This window comes from Musca domestica, unplaced genomic scaffold (genome assembly GCF_030504385.1).
Source record: "Musca domestica strain aabys unplaced genomic scaffold, Musca_domestica.polishedcontigs.V.1.1 16, whole genome shotgun sequence".
In the NCBI taxonomy this organism is placed as follows: Eukaryota; Metazoa; Arthropoda; class Insecta; order Diptera; family Muscidae; genus Musca; species Musca domestica.
Genome location: NW_026712219.1, coordinates 15871024 through 15894633, shown reverse-complemented (window position 1 = coordinate 15894633; position 23610 = coordinate 15871024). Strand labels below are relative to the sequence as shown.

At 36.7% G+C, this 23610-nt stretch overlaps 3 protein-coding genes and 1 long non-coding RNA gene across 10 annotated transcripts in view; 3 read left to right on the top strand and 1 right to left on the bottom strand.

Moving 5' to 3' along the window:
- Nucleotides 1-3824, bottom strand: LOC101887944 (probable protein phosphatase CG10417). The gene is made up of 5 exons (XM_005179018.4): nt 3019-3824; nt 2358-2910; nt 1734-2225; nt 1207-1664; nt 1-1145 (listed from the first exon to the last, which is right to left on the bottom strand). Exons 1-5 carry the CDS (start codon nt 3127-3129, stop codon nt 516-518), a joined length of 2244 nt encoding a protein of 747 aa, XP_005179075.1. The 5' UTR covers nt 3130-3824; the 3' UTR covers nt 1-515.
- A 145-nt stretch (nt 3825-3969) lies between these two features.
- LOC101887781 (complex I assembly factor ACAD9, mitochondrial) lies at nt 3970-6279 on the top strand. The gene is made up of 5 exons (XM_005179017.4): nt 3970-4628; nt 4684-5188; nt 5250-5388; nt 5445-5630; nt 5686-6279. Exons 1-5 carry the CDS (start codon nt 4076-4078, stop codon nt 6208-6210), a joined length of 1908 nt encoding a protein of 635 aa, XP_005179074.1. The 5' UTR covers nt 3970-4075; the 3' UTR covers nt 6211-6279.
- Nucleotides 6280-7631: 1352 nt separating this feature from the next.
- LOC105261530 (uncharacterized) lies at nt 7632-8114 on the top strand. The gene is made up of 2 exons (XR_891401.3): nt 7632-7876; nt 7961-8114. It is a non-coding gene; the product is annotated as an uncharacterized LOC105261530 (long non-coding RNA).
- A 1950-nt stretch (nt 8115-10064) lies between these two features.
- LOC101892503 (uncharacterized) overlaps nt 10065-23610 on the top strand; it is a 247949-nt gene continuing 234403 nt past the window's right edge. For 5 of the 7 annotated variants that reach the window (XM_059120165.1, XM_059120166.1, XM_059120164.1 and 2 more), the window contains exon 1: nt 10079-10474. The gene's annotated coding sequence lies outside the window, so the exon portion shown is untranslated. Of the gene's footprint in view, nt 10475-23610 lie in introns of all 7 variants that reach the window. The other 2 variants (XM_059120168.1, XM_059120167.1) reach the window with 1 other exon arrangement.

The following is a 23610-nucleotide window of genomic DNA, read 5'->3' as shown; positions in this document are numbered from 1 at the left end:
TTGGGTGTTTACAACAAGTAATTGTTTACTTTTCTTTTTATTGTTAATCTTATGCTATTTAATGTCCTTTGTTAATTTTATTTCTTTTTTGAATGCATTAATAGTGTCTTCAAGTTCAAATATAAATGTGTGTTGTGTTTTCTTTTTTTTTCATTCTTTTTTTATTATCTTGGGTGTTTGAGGGGGTTGGGGCTGTGTTATAAATTTATCTTATAAACTTAAAACCTAACGTGGGACACGGTTTTGTGTGTTTGTGTGTATGTGTGGGTCTAGGATTCGTGGCTAAAAATATTTCACACCAACTTAAAAATAAAACAAGTCCAATTCAAGACTTTACGTTTAATTGCCTTGCGATTGTTTGTTTGTATGTTTTGTTTCTTTGTAGTAATTAATAATTTGATGAAGTAGTAAAAATATGAGGAGTGGTTAATGAAGTTTACATATGTATGCGTATTGTTGTTATTGTTTTTTCATAGAAGGGGTGTTGTTGGTGGGGTGGTTCTAAAACAAACGCTTTACGTTGAGGATACTACATTAGAAGAGGATGCATCTTCGTTTTTATTTGATGACTCGTTTGTGGTGCTGCTACTCTCTTCAGCATCGCCGGTCTTACTTGACGTTGTGGTTGTAGTTATGCTCGAGGATGTTTGTGTAGCATTATTGCCCTCTTCTTTATTATTTTCAGTCTTCAAACGTTTTGTCTTATTTTCAGCTTCATTGGAATCATCCGAGGTGGGCGAAGCACAGCGTTTTTGGGCTTTTTGCTCCGGTGAAGTGGACTCAACTTCGTTTTGCCTGGCCAGTGAAAGAACATCTTCGGTCTCTTTGGGATCAATTTTTGTTGGCAAATCCAAAATTTGCGGTTTAAAGCGCACAATGACGGCAGTCATATTGTCGCAACCTGTGCCATCTCCCAAGGTGTCGGGTGCCAAACAAGCATCAAATAATTCTTCACATATTTCCGACATTTTTACATTTTCATTCTTAAGGCGAAGACGCACAAAATTGACAACTTCTTCGCTGGTCATAAAATTCCAAATGCCATCACAGGCCAGAACCATGAACTCATCTTCCGGTGATATTATCAATTTCTTTATATCGGGCAATGCCGAAATCATTTGTTCCTCTGCGGGCAAATCGGCATTCTGAAAACAATCATGAAATTTAACTTCATTTGTTGCTATTAAGAGAAGTATATCAACTCACCATTTTATAGGCGTGATCGCCCAATGCTCTTGACAGATTAAGGCCACCATTGACACGGCCATCCAAAGTTACCCGACCACCGGCCTTAACAATTCGAGCTGATTCTTCATCATCTTCGGGTTTGTGATCCAAACTCATTTCAATTGCCTTGCCATTGCGACAGACAACACAGCGGGAATCCCCGGCATTGGCCACATACAAATCACGACCATGCAATAGACCCACAACAGCAGTACAGCCACTATCTTTGCCAGGTTCCTCAATCATATTGGCACAAAACTGTTCATTGGCCAAAAATGATTCCTCATCTTCTTCGTCTTCCGCATCATCGTCTTCGTCATCGACCTCGTCGTCATCATCATAGTCGGCATCTTCATCTTCTGTGGTATCTTCGTCACCCAAATCTTCCTCCTCTTCCGAGGAGTATTCCAATGCTTGGCGGGCATTGCTTTCATTGGCTACAAAGAACAAAAACACACATTGAAATAAATCACAACATCGCTTTTGGTAATTGAAAATTAACCTACCATCCATCTCGTCATCGTCATTGGAATCTTCAGAGAATGCAGAATTCTTTTTCTCCTTCTGCTCTTTACTGGTGGAGCTTATATCAGAAGCATTGTTAGCTTCATTTTTGCTTGGCGACAATGATTTTGTAGAGGATTCTACATTGCCATTTTGTTTGCTTGTTGTATTGCTGCTGCTAGTGCTATCAGAAGAGGCGGACACCACGACTTCATTTGCCTTTGCGGCAGCTGATTTTGTTTCCGTGGACGATACACTGCCATTTTGTTCATTTTCTTTAACGGCAGATGAATCGGGTAATTCTGTTGCTTTTCCATTCGATTCTTTCGACGATGAAGGCTCAGCTTCTGTTGAATTAGCAGTTGCATTGCTGGTATTATTTGTCTTGCTTGCACTACTGCTACTGCTGCTAACAGTTGAATCTTCCTCTGTTTCCATTTTATTCGCTGCCGACGAGGATGAGGCTCCCTTTGAAGAACTAGGTCCTTCTTCGTCTTTTGGAAAAGAAAAAAAAAATAAATAAAATAATGTAAAGAAAGTTATTTATAAATAGAGTGGACAATTTTCGCATGATCTAAGCTCACCAGAATCTCACACCTCTTTTCAATCTTTTCTATCATACTTACTTTGAAGGGCGGCCAAAGCAGCCTTGGATGTTGATGAACCTTCTGGCTTGGAATCTGGATCCAATTCAGCTCGATTAGCTGCATCGGCTATTACAGCAGCTGCACGTCTACCCCGCAAATATGGCGATTGTGGTTTTGGTCCGCTGCTGCTGCCACTATCTTTTAGTTTCTTCAAACTTGGCATAGATGGGTGACCCTTGTATTTTTCCATTACCTCATCCAAGGGTAAGCTGCCTTCTTCATGTAGCTCAGCCAAGTTTTCATCCTCGTCATCATCCAAAGCATCACTGTCGTCTCCATCGACATTGTTCTTTTCGCCAGCTAATACTTTAAGTATTTCTATGACAGCTGGTTCCAGCAGAGTTTTATCAAAGCCCAGAAAAGCATCTTTTAGCGCTTGTTCAAAATTGCCATTTTTATAAGCCTCCAACTCCTTCAAGAAATTGGGTAACTTATCTGCACAGTATGTTGAGACCTCAGCACCGCCGTGACCATCGTATACAGCAAAAAATGCTGTATTCTTATCGAAATCCAAAATGGCATTATGGGCATCCTGGAACACAAAATATAAAATGAAGACAATATTAAGAAGATTCGCCAAGTTTATCTTGAATATACAAATATAACCAAACATCTGACTCCTTATAATCCCATCCCTTACCTCCTGACTATTGCGCCATCCTTGCATCGAACTGGCTCCCACAATTAAAAATTCATTCAGTTCATCTGTGGACAGTTTGTCCGTTTTAGGCTGCGAAAGGTAGGCTCCCATTGTTTTTTGTTTTGATTTTTGCCGTCTTCACTTTTATGCTTTCAATGTACACCACTCGCTCTCTGCTTTCGTCTTGTGTTCTCCAACACACAACCAACCAACAGCAAAAAAAAAACCGCACACAAGCCGGTCAAAAATCGATTCTATGAATGCGCCGTTTGCTTCTGCTTGTTTTTGTGTATCTTTCAAAAAGAGGATAGGCAAAGCGGCGTGTGTAATTGACGAACTAGGCAAAAATTTGCAATGAAAAAGCAAAATCTAATGTTGAATTCTCTCCCTTTGCTTACACGGATTCACGTGCTACGTTTAAAACGGAATTTAAACTCGTTTATTTGACAAAAAGTTTTGCAATTTTTTGTCGTTAAGTCGCTCAACGCTTCTATTGCTTTGCTGTGGTTCCCTCAAGTTCTTTTTTGCTATACACGCACGATACGACGCCTGCTTTTTTGTATTTTTATTTCTTCTTCAGAGACAGATTTTTGACCTTTCTTCGTTTTGTTTTTATGAATCTTCCAGCGTTGTTTTCTTAACTTCTTTGTAGATATCTTCAATGAAAACCTTGGGTTTTCGTAAAATATCTATAAAAGCAAGAATATTTGTTAAAATTAATTGCGAAAAATTGCAAAATTTGCGTTCCGCTAAAATTTCCCACGTTTGAGGCGATGATAAACACTAGTGATCTGTAAGTCAACTTTTGGCAAATCGCAAAGCGACATGTGTTATCATTTTAAGTGATTGACAGAACACAGACAGGGTTGTATTTTCGAAAGAAGAATGGCTATCAAAATGTTGATGTACGCAACATAAAGAAGAATCGAATAAAAACAAAATCATATGGTACCACATTTTGTAGTGAATAAATTGTAAAAGAGGAAGCATCATACATGCCGAAAAATTTACAATTACGTGAATGAGGGAACGGTTTAATATTTAAAAACCGTACAATATGCTGCGTACAACACAAGTGTTTAGCTTAATCAATAAAACTGCACGTAGATTGGCCATTTGCAGTAGGTATGCATCCAGTTCCTCCATAACCGATGCCCCTGAACACGAAGAACAAGTTGCCGGAGCGGCTAGCAAAAAACTTCCACCTCGTCTGCCATTAGCCAAGAACTTCTTCGTCGGTTTAGTGGACAATGAACTGTTGGCCTTCCCCGAAGTTATTAACCGTGAAGATATGTCAAGGCTGCAAAATGAATTGCTGCCATTGAAGAATTTCTTTACTGAGGACTTAAGTAACGAAACTTTGAGCGGTGAGTCCTTGCCAAAAGATTTGCCCGAGAATTTGAAAACCCTGGGCCTTTATGGTTTAAATGTCTCCAAGGACTTTGATGGTAAAGGCTGGGGTTACAGTGAAAGTTTAATGGCCACTGAACCAGAATCGGCGGTCACCGATGTGGCATTGGGTCTTTTGGGGCACCGTGCCATTGTAGATGTTATACAAGAACTGGGAACGGATGAACAGAAAAGTCAGCTCTTAACCAAATTGGGAAACGGTGAGTCCTGTTTGTTACTGAGACAATGAAAACTTGTAAACATTTTTGTTTAAAGGTTCTCTAGTGGCATCTGAGGCCATATTTGAATTCGATGGCGCTGAAGATGATTTTTTCAATACAACAGCCCATCACGAACTTGATACCCATACCTGGGTTCTTAATGGTGGCAAGGCTTTTGTCATTTGTCCACCGAAAACGTCCGACGCTGCCCATCTTTTCCTCGTCGTGGCTCAGACAAGTAAAGCTAATGTTAAAACGGAGGCCGCACGTGCCACAACCATATTCCTTGTGGATTCAACCATGTCAGGTGTTAAGATTGGCGATCGACATTCAACTATTGGCTGTGGTGCTAGTTCTATTCGTCATGTACAATTTGAAAATGTTCGAGTGCCTCAATCTTGTATTTTGGGACATGCTCATGAGGGAAATGTTGTTGCCGATACCTTGCTGAAATCCAGCCGACTTCGTAATAGCATGGTTGGCTTGGGTTTGGCAAAGAATATACTCAATGAAATTTCTCAGGAATGTATTGATCGCAAGTTGTGCGGTGTGGTAATGAAGTAAGAAGAACCGGTTTTAATTTTTATTTATATATATTTAACGCTTCTTCTTTATTTTTAGAGATTTGGAATCAGTTCAAACCCATTTGGCAAAATCATATTTATCCGTTTATAGCATGGAAAGTATGATTTATATGACAGCAGGTATTCTGGATGAGTTCAATTATCCGGATATAGTTGTGGAATCGGCTATGACAAAGGTATAAAAGTGCTTCTGCGAACAATTAAAATTCACTATATCTTTCTTCTCTATTAGTATTTCACACTCAAGGAGCTGTTGAATATTTCGATACGTGCCCTGGATTTAATTGGACCAAAATCACTGATTGCTGGACAAACCACCGAACAATTTTTCCGCAATGCTGCACATCTTTACACGCAAGGAGAGTCCATAGACAATTTAAGTATTTTCATTGCCTTGGCTGGTCTGCAGCATGCTGGAGTAAGTAAATCCATCAAATGTAGTCCAATTCTAAATTCTATATTTTTGTTTTCAGACTCTGATGGGAGACACTATACGCAAACAGCGTAATCCCCTCTACAATCCTGGTCACATTTTCTCCAAATTCATGGAACGTTCCACGATTGACAGTCCTGTTACAAAAATGGACTGCAAAGAACATGTGCATCCCACTCTAGAACCTGCTGCCTTGTGTTTGGAACATTCAGTGGCTCGACTGCAAATGTGTGTTGATTTGCTATTTACCCGCTATGGTAGCGCCATTGTTGAACGACACAACGAATCGAGGCGTATAGCTGATATGGCCACAACAATTTATGCCATGTTTGCAAGTTTAGCACGTGCATCACGTTCATATTGTATAGGTTTGCAACATGCTGATCATGAAATGCTTACAGCCATGTCAGTGTGTGTCGATGGTCGGGATAAGGTGTTGACTTTAACGAAAGAAATTTTCAATGGAAGCTATGTAAATAATGATAACAATTTGCAACGTCTATCCAAGCAACTGGTCAAAAGCAAAGGTTATTTTGCAATGCATCCGTTGACGTATAATTTTTAATTTGTTGAGTTTTTGGACAACTAATTTAGTTTAAATAAATTAAATAAGAATAAAATGTATTTAATTCTATTTATGTGCATATTAGGTTTTCTAAAATGAGTTTTCCAAACTCCAGCAATAGACGCGCGATACAGCTTTTTCTGATATATTTATGGTTTTTTACCACCTCATTATACCTGTTATGTTTTGATCAACTTTTTAAAAACATTCAATTTCAACTTTTTTTGTTTCCGGATTATCACTTATAGGTCAAGCATATGCACAATGTTCGACCAAACAGAATCGAGCAAGTTGATGAAATTGGTCCAGATATAGCTAATTATTCTATATATATTTATGCGATTTGACTTTGAGGGCTTCTCATAGATGGTGATATTTGTTATGAGAGGTCCCATATACAGCAGAAAAATACCTCCGCAAATTTAGTGAAAATTGTTTCCAATTAATATAAAAAAGGTAATTTGTAGCTATTGTCATTTTGACAACACTGGTACAAACAGCTCAACCGAGCCTCGTGTTTTGTTAAACATCTGCAGTTTGGTCTAATTTAATGATGAATCGTCCTACGAGATTGATTTTTCTTTAATCAAAATGGAAATTAAGGGAAAAGGGAAATTAAAATATCGAAATTGTGTTCAGCTTATTATTATGAAGATCCACCAGAAGCATTGCAAAAGCTCCCAATACATCCCGTAAAAGACACGCTAATCGCTGCCAAAGCGTCGAAAAGTCATGCTTTTCCACTAATTTCCAATATAAAAATACACTTATTACGGCCGTTATCGGCTCGGTCAACTTTCGTTCCCTTACTTTGTAAAGTTTTTAAAGAGATAAATATTGGCAACTATTTCAGATTCTAGGAAGTGTATTCATAACATAAAAAGCCTATATTAAAGGCAGGTTGGCTCGTGTTTTGTCTCTTAATAAAGAAACAGTCTTCGCAATGTATGTATGTAACATATTTTCGTTTCGAACACATTCTCAGGTCACTTCAAATTTGTTCAGATTCAAATATATTTTTTTATATTTCGAATTCGTAATTGGAAAAACATCAAAATACGTACCCACAGTGATGTAGAGTGTAACAATTGAAAGTTTTTGCAAATGTTAATATCACTCAGAGTATTATTGCTTAAAAACGCTTGCCTCTTAAGTTCCATCGGCTAAACAGTGCTGTTGTGCAAAATCCTATCTCTTTTTATTAAAAGCCAAGCATTTTTCTAGCAAAGAATCACGTTTTTCAATTCCTTCCTTAAATATGTTGCTGCCCACAAAATACCGTTAAAATGAATGACAATGATGTTGCCACATCTTAGGCATACAAACTAACGCCGCCGTTAATAAACCCTTTAACGTGACTATGTTATCTGTTTGGTTATCATTTTCCAGTGATTAGCAGCAAAATTGTTCAAAATTGGTCTCTGCTAATCACAAAGAATCGATAGCAAATTGTTTGCTAATCATCGTAAAATGATAACCCATATCTTAAACATCTGTTGCTGTGTTGTCGGCCGTTTTGTTTTGATTCCTTTTGTGTTGTCCGCCTTTCCCTTTTGATTCCATCTTTATTTCGATTTTCTCTCTGTGCTGTCTTTCTTTTCAGTGTTGCCATATTGTAGTGTCCTTTGTTCGTTACTTCTTTTTCTTTTCTCGGTGGCGTCGGTTGGTAATTCATTCAATTGATTTTAATTTATTAATTTATTAATTAATTATTTAATTTCGTATAAAAATTTATATATAAATAATTTAGAAACAAATAGAACAAATGTGTATATGTGTGATTTGAGATTGTGCGTGATTTAAAAGACTAAAAAAACAATAAACAAAACCCGACCGCCAACATAACCTCCAATTAATGGTCCATGGATAGAAAAGCCATATATGTGTCTCCAGCAACTCGAGAATATTTTTCCAGCTGTATTTATTTGTACCCTGATTCCAGGAAAGTATTTTTTCTTGGAGGACGGATTCCCTGGCACGGATATTGACTCCAAACGCCCCAAAGGACGGGAGTTTTCCAGAGCAATACATTGGATACATGAATACGCAATACCATCAGCACGGCACGCACATTTGAATTCAAATATAGGAAATTGGAAATTTGTGAAGGAGAAGGGTAACTGGCAAAAGGAACAAACGAGAAGACCCATAATTCGATCTGCATAGAATCACACACATTCTGAGTCGATGTATGTATGTCCGTCCGTAAACAAAGTACAGTTCGCATTTGTTGCCCTATCCAGATGAAATTTTGCTCAAATCGTTTGTTTGACCCAAGGACGAACCCTATTGAAATTGTTGGAGATAATCTGTCAAAATTTAGATATAGCTCTCATATATATCCTCGTCCGATTTGCCTTTTATTGTGCATCAAACGTGTAATATTAGCTCATATATATATTCCTGATCAGAAAAAAGTTATTGTACGATAGCGATGATCGTCTGTCTGTCTATCTGTCTGTGGAAATCACGATAAAGTCCACCTTATTTAGTTAAGAGCTTTGAAATGTAGTTTAACCAAGTCCAAACAACCAAATCTTGGAAATCTTCGATTCAGGTCCCCCATATAAATCGGTTCAAGTTGTAGTTCCCATATATATATCTTCAACCGATTCCGACTAAATTACTCCTAGAAACAAGCTGGTTGGTTGCAACTCGCTTCTTTAATTTTTGTTGCTATTCTTTTTTCCTCCACCTGCACACCACACACACACAGACTAATATTCTTCCAATCATCCTAATCGTACAATCGTTGTTGTCATCATCGGGGACGTCTTTGTGGGAAACAAGAAAAAAAAGTGTAGCGAACAAACGAAAGATTAAAATTTATGAATAAGATTTATGTGTTTCAATTTTGAATAGTTGGGAGTAGTTCATTATAACATAAGCGATCTAAAATTATTGCCAAAGTAATAAGCTTTTACACTGATTACAGGAAGTTATTACTTTTCCGGGGTGGTTTAGGATACCCTTTTATATGACACGAAAATTAGACAAATCCGAATTAGATCCAGGAATGAAAGTGTCTACATAACTAGGATGTAAGTTGTATAAATTAGCATGATCTGCAATTTTATAATGTCCATTTGATTTTTTAGGGTTTTACATGAAAACCGGTGTGACTGCCCTAACCTGTTGAAACCAATTATGAATAAGTCTCACTTATTTCATTCATATCCCTTCTACTCGGTCAAGCACCAATCCGTACCAAAAAAGTTTGGATATAATAACTGAAATATCACTTAGACTAGCATTTTAGCCAATTTACGCCTCGAAAATGATTTTGGGGTCATAGTTGTCCTCCAGCTACGGACTTCAACCAGATTTTTCCCGGGGGAATACAGTCCGCAGTGATATTTAACTGTCTGTTATATATAGTTTTTGTAATTACAAATGCCTTAGTTCGAACTTAAGGATCATCAAGATGAAATGGATGAGGTTGTGGATTTGAATGATATCTAGTTAAATTACCTTTCATTGAGTATGGGTCCACTATAACATAAGAATACTTGATATTATCTAGAATCACATCTATAAACTTTTAGATAAACCCTAAAAAAGAAGTAGCTCCCGTTCGAGTTTCTCCTGGGCTGAGTTTTTCCTTTAAATCCTTGCAGCCTCATATTGCCTTTGCACTGTAGTTTTTCAAGATTCACATTTATTGAAATTCACTTTCTTGACAATTTTAAGCACCTACAGAACTTCCCTTTCCAAACAAAATTCTCATTGGGTTCTCTGTGTGTCGGTCGGTTGGTTTGTCTGTCGTCTTTATGTGTTTTATTATATTTGTCGTGCACTTTTCTTTCATATGTGTGTATTGTTTATTCATTCGTCTTTTTCGGTTTGGTTTCCTCTACTCTTTAGTGCGGTGGTGCTGCTGCTGCTATTGCCGCCGCTGCAATTTTTTCCTTCTTTTGGTGTGTTGTGTATGTGTGTGTGCGTGTGTAAGATTGGCTGGCAAAATGCTCCTTGAAAAAGTTGATAAAAGTGTGCAAATTACAACTGGCTAAAGAAGAAATAAATATATTAACAGAAAATTGCGACAAACAATTGTGATAAACAAAAACAAGGGAACAATAAATCCCCGAAAAAGGCGGTCAGTGTCCACATCCAAAAAAGTGAAGTGTTAAATGTCCAAAAAGCGCTTTTTCTGATTGGCAGAAGAAAAAAAAATATAAAACGAATCAAATCATGCTAAATACACAATTGAACTAGAAGACAAGAGAAAAAACGTTGGAAAAATGTCTACCACAATAAGAAAAAGGTGAGTGAGTGAGCGTGAACAAGCAACCAAATGCAGTTCTTGATTCCTTGGCCAATTCTTATTGGATGTCATAAGAAATTATTAATATTTATTGTTAATATTTATATTTCGAAGTTTTTCTTAAATGATTGGATGGTCAAGGAAGAAACAGTGAATTACAATACTTTTATTACTTATAAATTACGGGTATGAGAAGAGGTCATGAGAATGTCCAGTAAATGTTATTGTGTGGGACTGACAAGCAACAAAAAGAACGCTAAAATTAGTCATGACCACTTGGAAATTACTACCGCCCACATGGAAACCAAGTAAATAATAATTATAACATATATGTATGAGCGACATTATAATCATCACGTTTGGTTCATACTATTCTGTGGAAATATGGTAATATCTTATCCAAATATTCATTAAACCATGACCTTTTCCCTCAGTTATGTGTGTAAAAAATGTAAGGAGAAATAGACATTAGGGTGGCACGTCTAGTGAAAAAAAATCACAAAGATGACAGATATGGTGGAAATTCATCCTAGAATTGTGAAAACTCTGAAACAACTTACCCATTTAGTGTCTACTTGAAGCTGTTGTGTCTTTCTTTACTTCTGGCTTACACATCATGATAGAGAAATTTTAGAGCATACTCTTAGGCGCGTTACAAAGTTTATGAATCAAATTGAGTTCTGGTAGGTATTTTAAACCAGATTTAGGGCATAGTTATTTTTCCGTGGAGGAAATATTCGGTTAATTGACCCGAAAGTTCGGATATAAAATCCAGTTTATCCTATTTTTATCACTAATTAGATTTTAATACCCTATAACGGGTCCATTTTCGACATTTTGCGAGGTTTTCAAAACGTTCTGGTGCAAAAAGATTTCGTATAGGCCTCATGTAACTGTACCTCCAGATATTCGGAATTTTGATGATTTGTGTTCGTATTTGAAGTTTGTAATGGGTACTACCTCCTGTGATAAAAAATTGCCTACACAAAAATGCCTACATAGCTCCCATATTTTAACGATTTTAGCCACCTTTTTCAACAGAAGGCTATACTAGAACTAGACTGCTTCTTTTCTTGTTTTTTTTATACCCTCAGCCATATGGCTACAGAGGGTGTATATCATTTGATACGGTCAAAATGTGCCTAGTCGAAATAATGGTTTTGGACCCTAGGTCTCTTTGGACCAAATCCGTTTTAGAACATTTGGTGTCAATCTAGCGATGTCAGTCCGTCCGTCCGTCTGTCTGGCTGGTGCGCACGATAACTCTCGAAGGGAGTATCCGGTTTGGTCCAAACTTGGTACATCGTAATATTATTATCAAACTTTGACCAAGTTCGGAGATGGATAATATCGGTCCACTCCTTCTGGTACCTCCCCCACAAAAAGTTCAACTTTTCAGAGAAAATAATTTATTGCCCAGAAAGAGAAAGGATTATCTGATTTGGATCCAACTTTGCAAATCCAAATATTTTCATCAACGATAGGTCAGGTGAGAAAATGAAGAATATCGGTGCACTCCAGCAAGTACCTCCCCCACAAAGGGTAAAAATTTTGAATAATCATAACTCATATAAAATCTCATGTTCGGGTCCAATTGTATTTTAATTATACACATCACAATATTTTTATTAACCCGAGGCCTGCTATGAAGATGGAATATATCAGTTCACTCCTTCCGGTACCTCCCCCACAAAGGGTCAAAATTTTGAATATCCATGAAGCTCAGACTTGGCACATCTGAGTATTTCTATCAACACAAGATCTGTTATAAAGATGATAGAGATCGGAGCTTTCCTTCTGGAACCTCCCCCACAAAGGGTCAACGTTTTGAATAACCAAACCGATTGTAAAAACCGAAATAAGCAACCGGCTCTCTTCAATTTTCACGCGTCTCATTATTTCTACTAACAGAAAATCTGCTGTGAAGATGGGATATATCAATCGACTCCTTCTGGTACCTCGCCCACAAAGGATGACATTTTTGAATATCCATTAAACTCATAAAACGCGAATCTAACAACCGATTACATTCAGACTTGGCACGTCTCAATATTTCAAATATTCAATATTCATATCAAAATATATGTATTTAAAAAATAGAACACTGGCTGAAGTTATACATTTATCGGCAAATCCGACTGATACTTTTTAACTTATTGTATACAAAGATTGATACGTAATTCTGTATGTTAAGCTAGGTCAGTTACCAAAATCTTTCCTCTCGTTGGAAATTCATTCATGGATTTTTGCTTCATTCAATCCAAGAAGAAAATGCATTCATTCCAGAATGGTTTTCATTATAAGAATTAAAGTTTAATATTTTTTTTACTGAGTAATAGCACCTCCTAATCGTTCTCTTGGTTGTCGTACTTGATTTGTCATACACAAAATAACCTAAAATACTAAGCGTGTGGCGATTACATTCGTAACATCTGCTCCTCATGCTCGTGAGCAATAATGCAACTATGAACTATCAAATCCCACTACTTTCGAGTTTAGTTAACCAAAAACAGAGTAGAACCACAATGATTATGACTATTTTTATTTCCACGTCTTTTTTTTTGTTTCTTCATTTCCACTTTTATGTGTATTTTTGTTTGTTGTGTCCAATGTTGGATTGTCTTTTGTTTGAATTATCATTTTGAACATTCATTCGCTTGTTGAACGGTCGGATGGTCGGTCGTTGGGTCGCAGGTTTGGTTCATCGCTACGACTTGGATTGTTTTCAATGTGGAATTGGTGGTTTGGAGTGGTAGTAGCAGCAGTTATGCCATCCGGCAACTTGGAGGTGCTACACAATATTCTTTTTATTTGACTTTTGTGCTGCTGCTTTTATTTCATATTCACCAGAGAGCGGGGAGTTACATTTCATTTCATTTTTGTTGTTGTTTTTTTTTTCTTCTTTATTCAGTGCTGACTTGCTCTTATGGGCCATCTTCAGTGCTTGGGCGGGCGTACTGGCTTCAGCATATTGTTAAATTTGCTGGCTGTTGAGCCCCCATTCACTCTCATCATCCAGAGACTGCTATGCGCAGTCCATAAATGTATTTTTTTTTTCATCTTCTTTTGCTCCTTTTGTTTTGTTTTATTTTTTTTTTATTTATTTATTGTTGTATGTCTTATTTTTTTATTGAATACTTTTTAGTTTTGTTGTTCTGCTCTTGTTTGGAGCACAAACCCTCCTTATACATATTTGCAATTGCTTTTTTTCATGTTCGTCTTATGTGTTGGGTTGTTGTTGTTGCTGCTGTTCTTGTGCAGAACGCATGGACACCAAGTAGAGGGCAGCTTAATCCATATTACGTTTATGACGATGGTGCTTGCTTCCATACGGCGGCATCACATGTCACTCATTCCATAATTATTGGAGTGTCTCTGTTTGCAAAGTTCATGTATGACGTACATATGTATTTACATATACAGGGTGAGATGAAAAACTGCAACCAACTTTATACTGCTGTCATTTCTAAGTCACTCGTATTCCATTCGGTAAATATTAAATAATGAGCTCGAAGTAAAGCCATTGAAGTTCCAAAAAGTGCAAGAACTTACATCGCAACAGAAAGAAAATAGACTGAAAAGAGCTAAAGGTTGCTTCGCTTGGCCAAAAGTGGTGAACTGACGAATTTCGGTTTCTCCGCTCCGATTAGAAAACATTCGATGTCCAGCAGTTTATAAACAAACAAAATGATCGTGTTTACTTGCCAAAGAGGTCAGCTGAAAATGTGCACCTTCGGTTGGCCACCAGAACGCCAGAATGGCATCAGAATAAATGCCGAATATTATCGTGAATATATTCTGGAGGGTGTATTAAAGCCTTGGGCACGCAAAAATTTTGTCCGCAGGCCTTGGATATTTCAACAGGACTCAGCACCATCGCACTCAGCACGCGCCACCCACGAATGGTTACAAAATGAGGTTCATCACTTCATTTCCAGCGCACAATGGTCACCAAATTCTCCGGATACCAATCCGTTGGACTATTGTGTCTGGAAATACCGCAGAGCAACATTCGGGCAGCGTGTGACGGTTTCATTGACGGTTTGAAGGCCATAATTCGTGCCAAAGGTGACCAATTCGAACAAATCTAAACTTATTCTAAAATTTCATGCTATTTCCGACAGCTTGCATTCAATAAATTTAAAAAGAATGCAAATATTATGGCGTTTGACTTTGTTGCAGTTTTTTTTATATCTCACCCTGTATATGGCTGAGATCGTCGCAATATTAAAATTCAGAAAAATTACAATTGATTGAATATTGAAGTTGAGGGAATGTATAGCTCGGCCTTTCTATATGTGGTGATCACAATATTGAAAAAATCGTACCAAATATCGGATGCTTGAGAAGTCACACAAAGTCGAAGGTAAATATGTATGACCAACTTCCCTTAGAGTTTGCCCAGAAATTTCTGTAAATATTGGTATAGCGAAGGGCTCATAGGAATATTAAAAAAGCAAGCAATGCTACTCCAAGTCTAAAACCGAAGTTGTGTAGGATGTCATAACCCTCTGAAGTAGCAACATTTCCATTACCCTTCATATAACATTTTTTCTGTTCATTTCTCTAGGATAAATATTTTACAAAGACCTTTGTCATTCCAATACCAACAAATACCGATTGATTTTGGCTCTTTCCCCTTCCATGCCTTGATTATGACTGTACACTTTGTCTACTGATTGAAGAGGTGGGGCGACAAACAAACATACACATATACCTGCAGATATTAAGATCAACTGTAGCTCTGTACCTCCATGATGCTGCTGATGCCATAAAATGCATTTAAAAATACATTCACCGGCATCGTTGTAACAGCAAAGACAAATATCGAAAGAAAATTACGCACCACCAGTACCGAGAGATTCGTATCAAATCGAACAACAACAGCAACAACAACAGAATAAAGCCATTGCTGGTGGAAAAATGAAAATTGCGACATTCAATGAATTGTGTTGTTGTTGGTATAGTAGTGGGATAGCTTTCAGCCCCCGCTCCCCATTATCATGGTAAATGTGCGAATTGTTTTTGCAGTTTTTTTTTTGGACTCATGCAAGTGCTGTTGTTGGTTCGATACTTTTGCTGCACTCAAAATCTAAACGTGCATTCACACTACCAGTCAAACACGCACTCAATCGTGAATATGTATGTATGTATGCGGGATACGCATTCAATTATTAGGATGCCTTACCAGTTGTAATACTTGACAGATCAAGATGAGGTCTTCTGTGTTGAACCAAATATTAGATTATGCTTTGCGTAGCGTTGCCCTTACTGCGTAGTTGCTGCGCTAAATGTAAAATAATCTACTCGGATACATTTGCGTGTCAGCAAAAATGTGGAAATGTTATGAGTCGAAAAACAATACCTATAGGTGAAAGATAAAAAAGCAAAAAACAAAATAAAATATAATATTTTTTCCCATTACCAAGCAATGAGAGACAACGAAATAGACTGTCCGCTTCTGTCAGCAAAACCGAAGGTTGTAAGTTCGGAGTCACGTCCCTTATAACTAGACATTAGGAGTATATCAATAGCTTTATATATCTCCATGTAAAGTCTTTATCAAAAACACCTCGGACATTGGCACACCAAGTGCTCGTACCTCCGAGTTGGACTGAACCGGAACGACCCCACAACTTTCTCCAACTAGTCATTAATATTCTTGATTATTGGCATTTACTTAAGCTTGGACGACAATATTATCGTTTTTCGGCCTGGAGCTAACTAAAAGCCAGGAGGCTGCAAGGAATTTTTATTCAGCCATACAATTATCAGCTACTTCTTGATGTACGATCTCTTCTGAATATATCCTAAAATAACTCTTGATAAACATAAAAGTCGAATAGTGATTTTTTGAATTGTTTTACAAATTTAAAAAATATTCTTCTATTGGGATTTTTTCGCTTTTGTTTTAAAAACACTGACCTTTAATGTTTTTAAAATACCTCTTGAAGATCTTTTTCTCTATAGAAGACCTCAATAAAGTGGTCTGTCTTTATGAGGCACTTTTAACTTTCTCCCAATTGAAAATCTTTTGTAGGGATTTGCTTTTTATCTTAAGAAGATATATGTTAGCTCTCTATGACTTTTTCCGGGCCTTCTGTCAGTGGGAGAATACATAAAGAGGAAATTCACGCTTTTCTACAAGGAAGACCGATCGCCTCCATAGAAGACCTATTCCCTTCATAGAAGACCTATTCCCTTCACAGAAGACCTCTTGATTGTCTTTTTTTTAAAGACCTCTTCAGGTCTTCTACCTTAAGATGTCCCTTCTATTTATATAGAAGATCCCTTGAATATCTCTGAAAGACCTTTTTAATGTCTTCGGCCTATTGAAGTCCTCTTGAAAATACCTTGTTTGTCTTTTTAGAAGACTTCTTTCCAAATTTATGAAAGATCTCTCTATTGTTCCTCCAACTCTAGAAGGCTCGACTCTAAAGTTTTTCCAACTTCTGAAGACAGAAGAGAGTCTCTGTGAAGTCTTCTGCCTATAGAATATATGTGAAAGGTCGTTTATTAATATAAGTCTGTTTGGGAAGCCATTTTTGGCCCATACAAGACCCCTGGAAAGACCACTTAAAGGCATTTTATCTATGAAATTTTTTGTTTTCGAATTCCTCCTTTATAAGATCTTTTGAGACTCTTCTTTCTATATAATTTCCCTTTGACGTTTTCTGTCGAAAGAACACATCTAGAAAGGGCTGCTACATACAAAATACATCTAAATGTCATAGACAACTTCCTGAACCCGTTATTCAAGACTAGCGTTTTATCTATCTATGACTTTGACGATACCCATGAATTCATGGGACGACCTATGGAAAATGCATCCCCCCAAAAGTGTAAGAGAATTTAGGGGCTCCGAGGTAGTAAGTTTGTCAGGCGTAAAAGCACAGCGAACCTTATATCGGACGTCCGACAAGACGTCAACGACTCCACATAACTTTCGGTCAGAAGTCGAACCGAATTAGTATCCAAAATCGGAAGTTTCTTCCTATTTTCGGTTCGATGTCAGACCGAACTCGGACAATTTGGTTCGCTGGGAGGTCACTCGGCCACACGGATAAGAGACCCATGTTTTTGGTACCGAAGGTAGTAAGAACAATCATTGTGATCTTGTTGTTGGTCATTAGACGGCGGAAAATACGAATCGGTTTCGTTTGTTACAGTAAGAAAATCCCACCATATTTCCTTTTTCGGACATTCATGTGAATGTAGCGATCCGATTAACAGTGTAGCACCGGTAGTACATTCTTCTCATTCTTCGACTGTGCCTAGTACTTTTCACCAATGGCGACAAACGTTTTCGGCTGTTGAAAATAGCTCTCAACGCTTTACCAAGAAGGCAGTAAAGCTCATACAGTTCCTGTAATAGTCCGACGAGCTTCAAAGCGCAGCTTCAAAGTACACTTTTGGACTTTTCAAATTTAGCCTTTAACAAAAAAGCCGAATTTTCTATTTATTAATTTTTCCGAATCAACTTTCGATTTGTTACTTCGTAACACAAAGTCGACTAATGTCGACTTCAATTGTGGGTTTTTGTCATTATATTAACAAACTGTAAGTTCCTAGAAGGTCTACTTTTTGGTGGGTATTATTACCAGAGTGAAAGCCATATGTAGGGCGACTTTCACATTTTATAGCATACTTTTTAGCGCTCTAAACGTTTTTTTTACTTTACTATACTATGTCATTCTATACTATTAAATATACTAGTATTTATAATATACTTTGACTTTAAATATATATTTATACTATACAATAAAGCGTTTCATTTTAGTTTTAAAAAAAATTCTGGGGTGCTCCTTAAAGTATGCTATAAAAATACTAGATATAAATGTGGAAAAAATCACTTTACCTGTGGCTCTAACATTATGGGTCTCGTAATATTTCTGATCGCACAATCCAGCCGTAAAAAAGTCAACAAAAGCCTATTTTGGCTTTAAAAGTCAGAATACAAAGGGGTTTTAGGTTAACTTAGTTCAATTTTAGCCCTTCGCTTCTTTGTTCCTCTCCGAAGAAGCCAGCCGATGACTTAAGCCAGTCAAATATGCCTTTTCTATATTCTCACCTTAAGGCTTTTAATTATTCGGAAGCGAAATCGATAAAGTCAATTTAAGTATCCATAAGGCCTAGTGTTGTCATATAATGGCTTGAGTTGCTGGAATAGGACTAGATAGGTCGTTTCGGATCGTACACCTAAATGTCGTGCGGATGATTTTGTGCCGACATCACATGTTGAAGTAATGTGAAAAGTGATTTTTTCCACACTTATATTTATTATTTTTATAGCATACTTTTAACAATTTGTAACCCTAAATAGAACGCCATACCATATGAACTATCTACTGTACAATTCTATATAATGTAGTTAGATCCAAATTGTGAGAAGCCCCTAAAAGTATGCTATAAACATGATGTGTAAATTATCTTTTATTGATACAGACGCCAGTTACATCCCTATAGAAGACAACTTAAAGTGGCTTCCTAGGACCGACGACTTTTTATGATCCCCTTTTCCTGTCTCAGTCGTGAACCTCCCTAATAAAATACCGTTTCTCATAAGTGTACTACCGTTTATACACAAAGTTTCAATATTTTAGCTCTTTCTTGTTGTTATTGTTGTTTGTAAGCACAATAGCAGCAACAGCGATGGCGGCAGCAACAACAACAATAATAAAAGTAATCGATTGCTTGATAGATGTTGCTGCCATTTATCGCAATGGAGGTATCTACAATTATACCCGGTATACACAATGTACCATCATACATACAAACGCACGTACGAATGGATATATTGTTGGATGGATGGCTGGCTGGTCGGATGGATGGATGGATGTATGAATTTTGCTGCATTTGACGCCATGAATGGTTTGGGTACCTGCACATAAATAAGTCTTTGTATGTTTGTATGCATGTATATTTGCCAATACGAATGGTTGTGTATGTGTGTTTGTAAAAATGGATTTGAATAAATTGTAAAATATTTTCATATTGCACTTGTAACCATCAACTTATATTTCATTCCCATGACGAGGGTGGGTTTGATAATGGGCGGTGTGTTTTTTTCCATATCTTTTAATTGGGAGACTTAGATAGTTTTCCTCAAGGCTTAGAAGGAAATGGGTATATTATCCATCATAGGATGTATATTTCAAGAATATTTTTCATGGAGTAGCAGAGCTATAACTGTGGAGATTTAATTACATTTTTAGGGGCCAACAGAACTACTGTCGGTGATTTTTAACAATTTTTTCTTAAAGGACCAGCAGGGGCGGCTCTACTGCCGATTTTTAAACAGTATTTTTTCCCGGACTAACAGATCAGATAATTATGAATTTTTAACAGAATCTTATCTTGGATTTTTTAGGCACTAGCAGAGCTACAATTATGTCTTTTTTTGGAAACATTTATAAGGACTAGCTGGGCTAAAATTGAGAATTTTTAACGAATGTTTTTCAAGGACAAGCAGAGCTATAATCTTAGATTTTCGAAGGAATATTTTTAAGGACTACCAGAGCTATATTCGGGGATTTTAAAGGGATATTTTCAACGACAAGCAGAGCTATAACTGCGGATTTTTAAAGGTATATTTTCAGGGACTATCAGAGCTGTAATTGTTGATTTTTAAAGGTATATTTTTCAAGGACTGGCAGAGCTATAATCGCGGATTTCGTAACGAATATTTTTCAAGGACTAGTAGAGCTATAATCGTTGAATATTAAAGAAATATTTTTCAAGGACTAGCGGAGCTACAATCGTGGATTTTTAAAGGACTAGTAGGGATTGTGGATTTTTAAAGGAATATTTTCAAGGACTAGCAGAGCTATAATCATGGATTTTTAAACGAAGGACTAGCAGAGCCATAATCGTGAATGTTTAAAACAATATTTTCAAGGACTAGCAGGGCTATAATTGTGGATATTGAAGGAATATTTTCAGGAATATCAGAGCTATAATCATGGATTAAAAAAAAAATATTTTCAAGGACTAGCAGAGTTATAATCACGGATTTCTTAACGAATGTTTTTCAAGGAATGGTAGAGCTATAATCGTGGAATGTTAAAGAAATATTTTTCAAGGACTAGCAGAACTATAATCGCGGATTTCGTAACGAATATTTTTCAAGGACTAGCAGAGCTATAATCGTGGATTTTTAAATGAATATTTTCAAGGAGTAGCAGAGTTATAATCGTGGATTTTTAAAGGAATATTTTCAAGGACTAGCAGAGCTATAATCGTGGATTTTAAAGGAAACATTTCAAGGACTAGCAAAGCTATAATCGTGGATTTTTAAATTACTATTTTCAAGGAGTAGCAGAGCTATAATTGTGGATTTTTAAAGGATTATTTTCAAGGACTAGCGGAGCTACAATCGTGGATTTTTAAAGAAACATTTTCAAGGACTAGCGGAGCTACAATCGTGGATTTTTAAAGGACTAGCAGAGCTATAATTGCGGATTTTTAAATGAATATTCTCAAGGTCTATCAGAGCCATAATCGTGGATTTTTAAAGGACTAGCAGAGCTATAATTGCGGATTTTTAAATGAATATTCTCAAGGTCTATCAGAGCCATAATCGTGGATTTTTAAAGGACTAGCAGAGCTATAATTGCGGATTTTTAAATGAATATTCTCAAGGTCTAGCAGAGCCATAATCGTGGATTTTTAAAGGACTAGCAGAGCTATAATTGCGGATTTTTAAATGAATATTCTTAAAATGAATATTCTCCAGGTCTAGCAGAGCTATAATTGCGGATTTTTAAATGAATATTCTCAAGGTCTAGAAGTGCTATAATCGTGTATTTTTAAAGGACTAGCAGAGCTATAATTGTGGATTTTTAAATGAATACTCTAAATGTCTAGCAGAGCTATAATCGTGGATTTTTAAAGGACTAGCAGAGCTATAATTGCGGATTTTTAAATGAATATTCTCAAGGTCTAGCAGAGCTATAATCGTGGATTTTTAAAGGACTAGCAGAGCTATAATTGCGGATTTTTAAATGAATATTCTCAAGGTCTAGCAGAGATATAATCGTGGATTTTTAAAGGACTAGCAGAGCTATAATTGTGGATTTTTAAATGAATATTCTCAAGGTCTAGCAGAGCTATAATCGTGGATTTTTAAAGGACGAGGAGAGCTATAATTGCGGATTTATAAATGAATATTTTCAAGGTCTAGCAGAGCTTTAATCGTGGATTTTTAAAGGAAAAAGAATATGAAATCGTGGATTTTTAGGGATATTAGGCTATCAGTGCTAAAATAGCAAATAATTTGAAAATTGAGGAAAAAATTGAAAATTTTTGAGGAAAAAGTTTCGAGGATTTTAATAGATTTTTTTAATTATTGAAGTCGTTTTTAAGGATTGTTTGCCAGGGGCTACAATTGTAAATTTGTTAGGACCTTTTTAAGGACTAACATCGTAGATGTTTTAAAGAGGTCTTCCATGGAATTCAAGCCTTCGAGTTGGGGTCTCTAGGACTTTCTTGAGACCCTATTTTCATAATCTCATTCAAATTAATAATCTGTTCTCGAAATTAATCATCTATTCCATCTATCCTATACTTTTTTGAATTCTAAAACCCCACCCCGCTCATTGTATGTGGGAAATGTGTGTTCGCTTGATTTTTAGCCGTAGTAACATTTTGGCCTTTTTGTTGTTGTTGCTGTTTTTTTTTTGTTATTTAGCTTTCACTTCAATTCACATGTGTGTGAAGGAGGCATGGGGAGCTTCTTTGGAGGGGGTCAAATGCAACCAGCCTTGACAACGCAACAAACGAATTTTGCATTTCATTTGAAGAGGATGGGAATCGTAGAGCAGGCATTGCCAATGGCTGGTTGGCTGAGCAATTGTTGGTATGTTCACAAAATTGCCATTAGCTATTTATCGATTAAGGTACTGCTGGCTGAAGTGTGTGTTTGTGCATGTAGGTGTACACTTTTTTTTTGCAACGCCAAAAATTTTCGAATATATTTATTTTACAGATTAGTAAATTGAATTGAATGTAAATGACGAGCGTCGATGGGGGTTATAGATGTTAATTTTTATCGAATTCTGCAGTAGGCGATTTGGGGGGGAAGAGTATTAAAAATTGAGGTGTTTGTATGGAAATATAAACATGGATATATAGATGAAAGGTCACATGTAGCATATAATATAGACATCTAATTGTTTCAGAAGTCCTACAAAAAACCGCCTACAACAGCCCTTGAAAAGCGTATTTGGTTCTTGAATGAGGTTCTATAAATCTAAACATATAAAAGAGTACTAATAATTGACTGACTGACCGAGAATCAATGCCCAAACAAAACGGCAGAAGGTAGAATTTTGAAGTTTTGCAGAAGGGTCAGTCTTGGTGCGTAGGCGTGTAATAAGGCCGGTTTTTTTCAAATTCGTACTAAAAGAATGTGTACAGTACTAAAATTTATTAAAAGTTTAATATTTTGTGTTGGACAAACGGTGCTAGAATTCTGAAATTTGGAATGAGAATCACTGAGGGAGTGCAGGATAGACGAAATTCGAACATTAAGGTTACAAAAAGTTTGAAAGTGGTACAAACCTTCTACAATGGTACCATTTGCTATTATGTGAACGGAGAGGGCTAAAAATTCAAATTTGGCATGACAATCAAGGTTGTAAATTTGATATTAAGGTCGCTGTTCATGTGCAGCCTGTATGTAAGGAGGTGGTTTTGGAAGTGTATACTGCAATTGTACGAAAAGTACTAAGTGGTACTAAATTGGTTATTGGGTGAATAGATAGTGCTTTAAATCTGAAATTCAATATTGGGGTCGCTGTTCGTGTGTAGCCTGGACCTATGGAGGTGGTTTCGGAAATGTGTACTATTATGGTACGAAAAGTACTGAATGGTACTATTTTTCGAATCTGGTGAAGAGATTGAGCTGAAATCCTGAAATTTGATATTTAGATTGCTGATGGTATCTGTGTTTGAGATTTGCGGCGGTTTGGAAATGCGTCCTATATTTATACGAAATGTACTGAATTTGGTATTGGAAGAAGGCATCCCGAAGGAGCTGGAATCCTCAAAGTTGATATTGAGGTCTCTGTTGGTATTTGAACTTGAGATATAGATGTGGGTTTGGAAATGTATACTATATTTGTACGAAAAGTACT